We start from the raw sequence: 12,323 nt of genomic DNA, 5'->3' as shown, positions 1-12,323 counted from the left end.
TTTTGTTAAATTTTCACCAAATTTGAATGGCCATATTATCTGAATAGTGGTTTTAGTGTCAAAGTATGTATGTATGTATATATTTATTTAAGATTTTATTTATTTATTTATTTATTTATTTATTTATTTATTTATTTGTCGGAGAGGGAGAGCACAAGCAGGGGGAGTGGCAGGCAGAGGGAGAAGCAGGCTCCCCGCTGAGCAGAGAGCCCGATGCAGGACTCGATCCCAGGACCGTGGGATCATGACCTGAGCTGAAGGCAGACACCAAACCCGACTGAGCCACCCAGGTCTCCCTCTAATTCCAGTGGCTATTTTAAATAGATTATTGGGTTTTGTTTTTTTTTTAAGAATAAAGTTTGACTTTAACACTATGTACCTTTATTTATTTGCTTTTTAAAAATAAGATTTACTGTAAAGTACATAAATTATATGTGTATGGCTTGATAAATTATTCCAAAGTGGACATATCCTGCTAACCCCACCAAGGTCAAGAAATAGAACATAGATGGCATCCCAGAGGTTCTGCTCATGAGCCCCCTTGGTCACCAGCCCCCTCTCCTCCCCAAAGGTCACTGCTGACTTCTAACACATTGTAGTTTTGCTTGATGTTGAACTTGGTAAAAATGGAATATTTTTTGTAAAAATGTGATATTTTTTGTTTCTGGCTTCTTTATTCAACATTATGTTCTGAGAGTCATCTGTGTTGTGTGTAACCAGGCAGCTTGGATTTTAATCTCTGCTAATTGCTAGCTGTGTGACCCTTCTGCCCTCAGTTTCCTTATCTATGAAATGGGAATGATAATAATACCCATCTTAAAAAGTTGTTAGAACTCTGTAAAGCATTCAGAATAGTGCATGGCACCAGTAAAATGATAGTAGTAAATATACTGTGGTACAACTAATAAGTATTTTTATTTTATTTTATTTTATTTTTTTATTTTTATTTTTTTTATTTTTTTTAAAGATTTATTTATTTGAGAGAGAGAGAATGAGAGAGACAGCACATGAGAGGGGGGAGGGTCACAGGGAGAAGCAGACTCCCCGCCAAGCAGGGAGCCCGATGTGGGACTCGATCCAGGGACTCCAGGATCATGACCTGAGCCGAAGGCAGTCGCCCAACCAACTGAGCCACCCAGGCGCCCCTATTTTATTTTTTTAAAGATTTTATTTATTTATTTGAGAGAAAGAGAATGAGAGAGAGCACATGAGAGGGGGGAGGGTCAGAGGAGAAGCAGACTCCCTGCCAAGCAGGGAGCCCGATGCGGGACTCGATCCAGGGACTCCAGGATCATGACCTGAGCCGAAGGCAGTCGCTTAACCAACTGAGCCACCCAGGCGCCCCTATTTTTTATTTTTTATTCTGTTATGTTAGTCACCATACAGTACATCATTAGTTGTGTTTTTTTTTTTTTAAAGATTTTATTTATTCATTTGAGACACAGAGATACAGAGAGAGAGAGCATGAGCAGGGGGAGAGGCAGAGGGAGAGGGAGAAGCAGGCTCCCCGCTGAGCCAGGAGCCCGATGTGGGGCTTGATCCCAGGACCCTGGGATCATGACCTGAGCCGAAGGCAGACGCTTAACCATCTGAGCCACCCAGGCACCCCACATCATTAGTTTTTGATGTAGTGTACAAATAATAAGTATTATCACTCATTTCTCTTTTAGAAGTTTCTTTAATTTGAACTTTGGCATTGATCAGGTTACTTGGCTGAACTGTTTAATTTCAAATTCATGTGATACTTTAAGTTGCATTACTGTTAACCACTTAAAAAATCTATTAATTACTTGGAAAAATATAGCAATTCTCCTTAATTCAGATGCTGCCTAATAAGCTCTACTCATACATACATCAGGTATTGAAAACTTTCTTTTTCTTATAGGTGATGTACTAATTACATTCTGAACTCAGGGGAACAGAGCTAAGTGGTTTGTCTTCTGCTAGAGTTCAGTTGCTGTTCAAGTTTCTTTTCTTCGTGTTGACTCTGTTCAGGATGAGTAAATATAACCAATTAATAATTTAAAAGCTCACCAGTGGACCTGTTTTGAGTTACTGCAATAGTTAACGAATAATCCAGGCTTTTAAAATCCTACTTGTAGGGGCACCTGGGTGGCTCAGTCGTTAAGCGTCTGCCTTCGGCTCAGGTCATGATCCCGGGGTCCTGGGATCGAGCCCCGCGTCAGGCTCCCTGCCCGGTGGGAGGTCTGCTTCTCTCTCTCCCACTCCCCCTGCTTGTGTTCCCTCTCTTGCTGTGTCTCTCTCTGTCAAGTGAATAAATAAAATCTTTAAAAAAAAATAAAATAGAGTCCTACTTGTACTTTCTCAAAGCATTCCTTTATATCTTATGTACTGTTAAAGTATAATTCAAACATAAAATTACTTCCTTTTGAAAATATTTTAAAGCAAAATGTGTAATAAATTATTCTTTATAGTTGCTGCTTTATTTATTTTTAAGGTATTACACCTAAAGAGTCTTTTACTCTTTGAAGGCCTCACAATGAGACCCTCCATTTTTGAGGTTGGTGGGCTAATTGAGGAGCGTTTTCCAGCATTTTTCTTGTAGACCCAAAAGTTATACTAATGCCACTGGTCATGAAGATGTAATTTAGACTATGATTTTATCATTTTAGTAGAGAGGGATATATAAGATTTTATGCAAAAGATTATATTGGAAAACTGATTAGATGTTAGAGAACACGGGAAATCTCACACTGCTAGTGGGAAGGATAATTGGTCAACTAATTTGGAGAGTAATATGCTAATATCTAAAAAAGTAAAAAATGTACTTTATGACTCGGCAGTTATACTTTTAGAGTAGAGAAACATACATGGAGATTTATTTACAAAATATTTGTTTCAGTGTTTTTTGAAATAGTATAAAATTGAGAATGACTTAAATGTCTATCTATCCTTAAGGGAATGAATACATAGAATCCAGTATAATTATATGATGGAATACTATATAGAAATAAAATGAATAAATTTGATATATATGTGTCAACATAGATAGGTCTTAAGCATATATATAACATATACTACTATTAAACATATATAAAATAGTAAATATATATAACAGCATTGATAGGAAGAATACACACCAAATTCATGATAGTGGTTGCAATTGGGGGTTGGGGAGAGGTAGAAGAGAAGCCTAGGAAGGGAAGGAAATAAAGAGAACTGCAATTTTATTTATATTATTTTCTTTACATTAAGAAAATCTGAAGCACATATAAGATTTACATTTGTAAAATCCAGACAAATTGGTATAGAACTTCTCTGTGTTTATAAACTCTTTTAAATTAATAAATTGTTACATGGTTTAATTTTAGAATTCAGCTTTATGGTATTGTAACATGTTTTGAAAGAAAGATAATTGTTTGAACATTTTTTTCACTTTCAGTAAACCTCTAGATAATGCCAGTAAGCTTGCCCAGCTTGTTGAAAAAAAACTTGAAAACTACTACAAGATTGATGAAAAGAGCCTGATAAAGGTAATGTATAAAAGGCAAATAGTGATTATGCACAAAGTCTGTCTTATCTCTTCACAAACCAAAAAAACTATTGTTCATTGTCCAGTACTAATTTGGGAATCATTAACGTAGATGGTAGCTGAAAGCTTAATAGTGAGGTTTTGTGGGGAAGATATGGTTTTGTTTTTTTTTGTTTTTGTTTTTGTTTTTGTTTTTTTTGATACGGGTTTTGAAGTAAGCACTGTGTCCAAATCCTGGCTCTGCCATTTAATTCATAGATATGTCAGTTTGGGCAAATTATGTAGCTTCTCTGTGCCTAAATTTTTTTATCTGTAAAATGAGGATAATAAGAATACCTATTTTATAAAGTAGAGGGTTAAAGGAGTTACTACTTTTAAAGTTCTTATAATGATGCTTACTACTGAGTAAACAATAAATATAGCTATTTTTGTTATTACTAGCTCTGACTTTGCACAAATTATCTACTTTGAGTTGTATTTTCGTCTGTAAAATGGATGAGATAAACATAGCTTGCTTGGTTGGTATGAAGATTAGGTGAATTAACATGTCTGGCACATACAGGAGTTTAATAAATGGCAGCTGTTATTTATCTTAAGAAGATAGTATAAAGTAATCAGAGACTAAGAGTGGGACCTGGAGAATACCAGCATTTAGGCTTGGGTTGGAGAATGAAGAGTCTGAGGAGACTGAAGGAGGTGGGGCCAGGAGTCTAGAGAGCCATATGAAATGAATGGAAGAAATTGTTGCTAATTTAGAACTAAGAGGAGAAGGGCAAGGAAATGACTGATACAGTGTTATTTAGTAAGTGGAATGAAAAGAATAATACATAGTAGAATGTAATGGGAGTATAGGCAGGGGCTTAATCTTTTTCTAACTGGAATCTTGGAAGGCACCCCAGAGGAAGAGGCTCTTTAACTTAAAGAATAAGTACAACATTATAAAAGAGGGACTTTGTTGCTTAGATAACCAGATTCTTTGGCAGAGGCATAATGAAAAAGGGAAATTCACAAACTGCACTGGAGTGGGCGGGTGTAAGCTTAGATGTAATGTTAGTTTAGAACTCTAAAAGTTACTAGTGGTCTGGTGAAAGCTGTTCTGGTTGTAGTTAGGAAAACAGTGGCTCAGTGTGGCTCAGTGTGTAGCATAGTAATAGTCAATAAATGTATGTTGAATGAGGGAAGAGATATATGATCAGTATGTTAGTAAATATCCTTTTGTCCTTCATAATTTCAGTGGGGAAAAAAAGGCAAAATCCACGAAAAACAAACTTGTCCTTTCCATTTTTCTGCCTGGGAAATTATACATCCTTCAAATACTTGATACTTTTCTTTCACTTAAGGACATGATGAAGTGTCACCTCCTTTCTGAAGCATTTCCTGACTCTTCAGGTCAAATGACTTCCTTCCACATACTGTCATAACCCCAACCCATGATATAACACTTATATTGTACTATCTTTTTCTTATTTGTCTTTTTGAGGACTTATAACTTGATGTATTGAAAGCTTACTAAGTGCTAGGTACTAAATGTATTATGGTGTTATTACATTAAATCTTTACAATAATCTTCTACAGCAGAGGTTGTGGTTATATTTTGTTTTACAAATGAGAATACTGAGATACTAACAAGTTAAAACAGTTTGTCCAAAGTCTTAACAGCAAGATAATGGTCAAGACTGGACTCATACCTGGATCTATGTTATTCCAGAGGCTGTGCTTTTAACCACTGTACCATACTGGCTCAAATGAGTTTAAATGAGTAAATGGTTAAGTAAACATTTTTTTAAAGGTCTATCTTAATTTACCTATGTCTCATATATGTAAATAAATAGGAAATGTTTGTTTAATGAGTTGTAGTTATTTATTTTTCTTGCAAGATTTTATTTAAATTCAAGTTAACATATAGTGTAGTATTAGTTTCAGGGGCAGAATTTAGTGATTCATTACTTGCGTGGAGTTGTGATTATTTCTTACTGCTTTAAATAATAATCCAAAGAATTTATTACTTTCTAAAATGAAGTATGAAAGATACTGATAGTAACAATACTTTTCCCAGCACTATTATTCACTGTTTAATGATTTAGTGCTGTTTGTGAATTAATAACAAGGCTTTCATTTTGATTTGCCATCTCAGTTGGCATCAATATAATCTTTTTAAATAGCATAACAGTTAAGAGCACAGGTATGGAGTGAAACTGACCTGGGTTGGACTCTCCATCCTGCCACTTACTAGCTATGTGATTTGGGCAAGTTACTGAATTTTAAGCTTTAATGCCCTCATCAAATGGAGATAATAATACCTGCCTCACAGGGTTGCTGTAACTTGTTTTTTGCTTAGCACATGTGCTTAGAGCTTTAGGAGTAACTACTGTTCATAATTTATATCAGTTTTAGGGTTTATGGAGCTGAATTCCTAAGAAAATGAATTTTAGTGCAAGGCAAATGTTACTTTTTTTAAAATGAATTTTCACAATATTGTTTTATTGAATATAGCCCCTTAATCTAATTATGAAAGCTTTTGTTTTTGTAGTCTTGTTTTTTTTTCCCTTACTGTGCTACTCTGATTTTTCTATTTTAATAGAACTTCACGTTCTTAAGAATGAGACAGAACTTAGGAAAAGTCTGCTTTTGTTTTCTGAGATATTAACAAGGTGTTCATACAAAGAAATTGACGTTTCTGAAGATAATTTTATCTTGTTATTCCAGGGTAAAACTCATTCCCAGCTCATAATAATTGATCGTGGCTTTGATCCTGTGTCCACTGTCCTGCATGAACTGACCTTTCAGGCAATGGCATATGATCTACTGCCAATTGAGAATGATACATACAAGCAAGTATAACTTGAAGGGCATATAAGGGGCATATACAAGCAGGATATATAGGATATGAGCATTTAATGACTCGTGTAGGCACCAGAAATCGAAAGCCCCTGTAATTTGATATTCAGAAACTTTATCATCCTCTTACCCTATAATCAGAACGTATTAAAAATATCTTGACCTTGTAAGTTAATGGGTAATTTGACTGCTTTGAAGCTTCTTTTGGTATGGTTGCTTCCTTAACTATGTCTATAACAAAGCTACATTTAAACAGGTGGAATTTGGACTTTTTGCTTATGTTAAGAGTAAGTACCAGGCCCACGACTATATTTATTGAAGTGGAAACCATATTCAAACTTGTTAGGCTGTTAGGCTATAATTATTCTGAATCACACACGCAAAAGTATCTGTGTGTGTGTCTTGTCAATATAATGTATTTAAGAAGATTAGAAGACTAGAAAACTGAATAGGATAACTATTGAGAATAGGCATAATGTTACTAATTTCGTATCTCTTGACTTAACTCTGATATAAGCATATTTACTTTAAAAGTAATGCCAAATAGAGAGCTAAATCAAAAGTGAAATAACTTTTCTATCAAGGAACCATTTTACTGTATTATAGTGAATCATTATGAGTGTATATAGGTGTACATACATCTATATATTTACATGTCGATATCATAATCTCTAAGTCCAAATTGGCATTTTTCATCTATGATTTACTGTTTAAAAATAGTGGTAAAAAGGAAAATTAGTCAGTTTTCTGAAATTTTATGTTTAAATTAATTTAGTAATTTTAATAGATGAAAAGATCTTTTTTCTACTGTATGTATTGTATTTATGTATTTTCTCTTGTATGTTTATTTGCATTCTGGTCAAATCCTGGCTTCTGAATTTTTCTCTGTGTAGTTTATATTAATGTCTGGTGACAGAGAAATCAGTATTGCTATTTTTTCTAATACAAAAGTAGTTTCAAGCAGTTTTTTCAGAATTTTCAGAAGAGATACTATTTACCTCTCTTGTCCTTTAGGTCTCTAAACCTGCATTGCTCAAGAGATTTAGAAAAGAATTAAACTAAAAAAAAAAAGAAAGAAAGAAAGAAAAAGAAAAAAAGAATTAAACTGATGGACGCTAAATCCTTTGGTTCCAGACTGTAGACATACGTGTCAGACATTTCTAACCTACTATTTAAAGTATTTATCTCTCGGGGCGCCTGGGTGGCTCAGTCGGTTAAAACGTCCCAACTGTTGATTTCAGCTCAGGTCAGATCAGGCCCCATGTTGGGGTCCGCTCTGGGTGTGGAGCCTGCTTTAAGATTCTCTCCCTCTTTTTGCCCCTCCCTCTCCAAAATAAATAAATAAATAAATAAAATATTAATCTCCCTTCAAGCCCCTCATTGCAATGGCTCTGTGCTGGGCATGGAACCTACTTAAAAAAAAAAAAATTATCTCCCTAGGTTTGCTGGCAAGGAAAGTAAGGTTTAATTTTTTTAAGAGTAAGGGAGAGACTTATTAAAAAAAAAAAAAAAAGCCAGCAATACTCCCTATTATGAATCAGCAAAGTCCAGAGATCAGACTTAGGATGGAAGCTTGAACTCCCTATGGTTTGTGCTCCATTACAATTGTTAATTGGAAACATTACAAAGCAGGAAATTCTGAGTATCCATATTCTATTTTTTATCTTGGTGATCTCTTTAAATGTACTCTTAAAATGGAGTTGTCATCTTTTAGTATTGTTAGGCTTGCTGCCTTAATCTTTGTGTATAAATCAAAGGTTAAAGATGTTATGTAAGTACAAAGTGGCATTTTTAAATGGCAAATGGGCTGCTTCTGTCCTTAGTGTGTTCTGGTTAAGCACAGTCATTCTACATTTGGCTATCTGCACTTAAGACTGCATAGGTAAATGGTTTTATAGGTGGGGCCTGTAATTTTGGGAGTTAGGAAAGTGATTGTACTCATACAGTAGAAATCTACATTTATTGTCTGTAATCTAGAGTTGGGAAAGTTCAAAGCTGTCCTTCCTAATCTTGGCTCAGGAAATTGAGAGTTGCAGGGGTGATTGAATCTCCCTAGCTCCACAGATGGAAGGAGGCTATCTGCATAAAAAGAGAAGGGAGAAATTACGTTTGGGGAGGCAGTCAGGAAGCCCATTTTGAGTAATTTCATGAACCTTTGAATTGCTTCTTACGTCAGTAGTACTCATGAAAGCAATCACAATTTTTTATGACATTTGTTTTCTCATTTCCTTTCCCATTCTTCAAAGGACATGTGGTTATAGGATTAGGGAAGAATATAGAAACAGGTGATACATGTTTATGAATTTATTTACTTGGATACATGTTTATGAAAATGTTAACTCTGAAACACCTTCAGTATTTAATAGGCTACATTGGAGGTAACATTTCTGTTCTTCACTTAATGAGTGTTTGATAGTTGTGCTGATGGTTATGAACACATCAAAAAAGTATTTTAAGCAATTAGAAGACGTTGTTAATATAAATTTAGTCTTGTTCTTAGAGTTGATTGTAGAATGTTGAATTTTTGTTCCATAAAATAACATTTTGCTGAGCTAAACCCTAACATTTGAAAGCAAAAACGTCTTGGTAGACATAGCACTTTGATTTTTAATGTAAGGATAGCAAGCAATATGCCTTAATCAAAGTAGGTATTCATTATCATCCTAAAATACTGGGTTGAATGTACGTATTGTTTAATTTCTTGAGTTGTGTCTTAAAATTATTGATTGTAAAAATGTTTCTTCTACTTTTGGTGGGGGATAATCCAAAAGATTTATATTTCTGTCTACTTGTAGATACAAAACAGATGGGAAAGAAAAGGAGGCAATCCTTGAAGAAGATGATGACCTCTGGGTCAGAATTCGACATCGGCATATTGCAGTTGTATTAGAGTATGTGAACCCATTTTAATTTTTATTCCATATTTTTTAGGCACTAAGTACATGAAAGTAAATTTTATAATCTTAGAATATTTCTGTAAAGAGTAACACCTCAGAAACCTAAAGAATTTTCTTAAATTTGACAGGGAAATTCCCAAACTAATGAAGGAAATTTCATCAACGAAGAAAGCAACAGAAGGAAAGGTAAGACTTTTATTTAACACTCAAAATAATGATGGTGAATTTTAAAATGTGTTAAAATTTTTATTTTATCTTTTTAATATTCCATTTTGGGAAATTTCTAACATACACAAAAGTAGAGAAAATGAACTCCCATGTACCCATTATCTAGTCCCAACAATTTTGTCTCTCTTGCTTCATTGAGTTTATTTTTAAAAAGCCATTTAGCCAATGTCATCAGTGCATTTTTGCTAGATTTTTTTTATTTCAAGGTGTAATTTACCTAAGTGCACAAATCTTAAGTGAGTACTGAGTAACTATTTTATATATATATTTGGAACTACCACCTAAATCAAGATAGAGAACATTTCCATCATTCCAAAATATTACACAATAATATCATCTGTGAATAAAGAAAATTTAGCCTGATCCTTTCTAATCTTTATACATTTTAAAATAGTTTTCTTAGTAGTTAATATTTCCTAGCTCTATAATGTAGAATAGAATTGATGATAGAGAATATCCTTGTCACATTCCCCCAGGAGAAACATGTTTGATATTATACCATTGAGTGTTGTGTTAGACTTAGGTTATTTTAGATACATCCTTTTTTTTCTTTTTCTTTTTTTTCTGAGAGAGAGAGAGAGAGAGAGAGCACAAGGGTGGGTGGGGCAGGCAGAGGGCAAGGGAGAGAGAGAATCCCAAGTAGGCTCCACACCCAGAGTGGAGCCCAGTGTAGGGCTCCATCACATGACCCTGAGATCATGATGTGAACCGAAATCAAGAGTTGGGTGCTCAACTGACTGAGCCACCCAGGCGCCCCTTGATACATCCTTTATCTGGATTACCCCTTCTATTCTTAATTTGCAAAACAGGTTGTGGTTTTGGTTTTTGTAATCAGAATGGGTGTTGGATTTCATCACATGCATCTATTGAAATTATTTTTTTTCTCCTTTTTTCTGTTAATATGATAACAAACCAACCATACATTCCTGGAATAAGTTGCACTGGTCTTGATGCATTATCCTTTTCCTATATCACTGAATCTCTTTGCTAATATTATGATTAGGATATTTGATTCCAGGTTTATGAGAAATAAGTCCCTGTAATATTCCTTTTTTTTTTTTTGAGACTTTATTTATTTATTTAGAGAGAGGCATGTGCAAGCGGGGGAGGGGCAGAAGGAGAGGAAGAATCTCAAGCAGACTCTGCACTGAGCTCGAGGAGCCCAACTCAGGGCTTGATCTCACAACCTTGAGATCATGACCTGAGCTAAAATAGAGTCGGGTGCTCAACCAACTGAGCCACCCAGGCACCCAAAAATGTATCATTATTATAGTCTACCTTAAAGTAGACTATAATTTTCCATGTCCTGAATAATTCAACCTTATAACAGTTTAGCTGCATTTACCCCCTTCATCTTTTGTGCTATTGTTGTTATATATTTTACTCAACATGTGTTTATAAACTTAAGATGTTATTTTGGGGGGCGCCTGGGTGGCTCAGTTGCTGAATACTTTTTTTTCAGGTTGTTGGCAATTATGAATAAAGCCACTATAAAACATTCAGGTTTTGTGTAAACAGATGTTTTCATTCACTTGGGTAAATAATTAAGAGTGGGATTGCTGGAGGGCACTTGGGTGGCTCAGTCTGTTAAGCGTCTGCCTTCAGCTCAGGCCATAATCACGGGACCCTGGGATCAAGCCCCGCGTTGGGCTCCCTGCTCAGCGAGGAGCCTCCTTCTCTCTCTACCTCTTCCCTTCGCTTGTGCGCTCTCTCTCTGTCTCTCAAATAAATTGATAAAATCTTTGAAAAAAATAAAATGGGATTGCTGGGTTATATAGTAAAATGTATGTTTAACTTTATAAGAAAATTCCATACTGTTGTGGCTATACCATTTTACAGTCCCGCCAGCAATGTAGCAGAATCACTGTATTTTTAATTTCTTTCTCTTTTTTTTTGTATTTTTAATTTCTAATATTGCATTTCTAAGACATTGAAGTTTTAAAATAAATTCTAATTTTCTGTTGAAATACTGTATCTTTTCATCCATGTATTCCATCTTTTCCTGTTTTCTTTAACATAAATGTGTTATCTTTTAATTTCTTGTCTGTTAACTTCCAACATCTAGATTGTCTTGGGTCAACCTCTTTTTTTTTTTTAATTCCAGTATAGTTAACATACAGTGTTATATTAGTTTCAGGTATAAAATATAGTGACTCGACAGTTCCATACATTACTCAGTGTTCGTCATGATAAGTACATTCTTAATCCCCATCACCTATTTCACCCATCCCCCTACCCACCTACCCTTTTGTAACCATCAGTTTGTTCCCTGTAGTTAAGAGTCTGCTTTTTGTTTTGTCTCTTTTATTCTCTGTTCATTTGTTTTGTTTCTTAGATTCCACATGAGTGAAATCCATATGGTATTTGTCTTTTTCTGACTGACTTATTTCACTAGCATTAGACTCTCTAGATCCATCCATGTTGTTGCAAATGGCAAGATGTCATTCTTTTTTATGTCTGAATAATATTCCGTTGTGTATATATACCACATCCTCTTTGTCTTGGGTCTGCGTTTATTGACTATTTTATAACTTTGGTATTGACCACTTTTTTCTGTCTTACATGACCAGTAATATTTTAGTGTATGTTAGACATCGCAGATAACATATTGCAGAGGCACTAGATGATGTTCTCTCTGCAAAGAGTATTGATTTCTGTTCTGGCAGGCATTTAATTTGCTGATAAATAACCTTAATTCTGTTGAGACTTCATGCCAGGTGTTGTTATGGTGAGAGTATTTTCCTTTTGCACTTAGTCCAAAGACAGTCCTAGTACTGAATGTCTGGGATGTTCACTTGGCACTCTCTTCTTTGGATCAAAGAATACCAGTATTTTCTTAGCACTAAGACCCCTCTGAAATCTCTGTC

General features: G+C 34.8%; 1 protein-coding gene across 2 annotated transcripts in view; it reads left to right on the top strand.

Annotated features, from left to right (window-relative positions):
* Positions 1–12,323, top strand: part of STXBP3 (syntaxin binding protein 3) — a 52,622-nt gene that overhangs the window by 27,788 nt on the left and 12,511 nt on the right. For both annotated transcript variants that reach the window (XM_036109919.2, XM_078072654.1), the window contains 4 exons: positions 3,404–3,494; positions 6,200–6,324; positions 9,127–9,222; positions 9,357–9,414. In XM_036109919.2, coding sequence (XP_035965812.2) covers positions 3,404–3,494; positions 6,200–6,324; positions 9,127–9,222; positions 9,357–9,414 — 370 coding nt within the window. The remainder of the gene's footprint in view (positions 1–3,403; positions 3,495–6,199; positions 6,325–9,126; positions 9,223–9,356; positions 9,415–12,323) is intronic.

Source organism: Halichoerus grypus, chromosome 5 (genome assembly GCF_964656455.1).
Source record: "Halichoerus grypus chromosome 5, mHalGry1.hap1.1, whole genome shotgun sequence".
Taxonomy (NCBI): domain Eukaryota; kingdom Metazoa; phylum Chordata; class Mammalia; order Carnivora; family Phocidae; genus Halichoerus; species Halichoerus grypus.
This window is presented reverse-complemented; position numbering and strand designations above follow the sequence as displayed.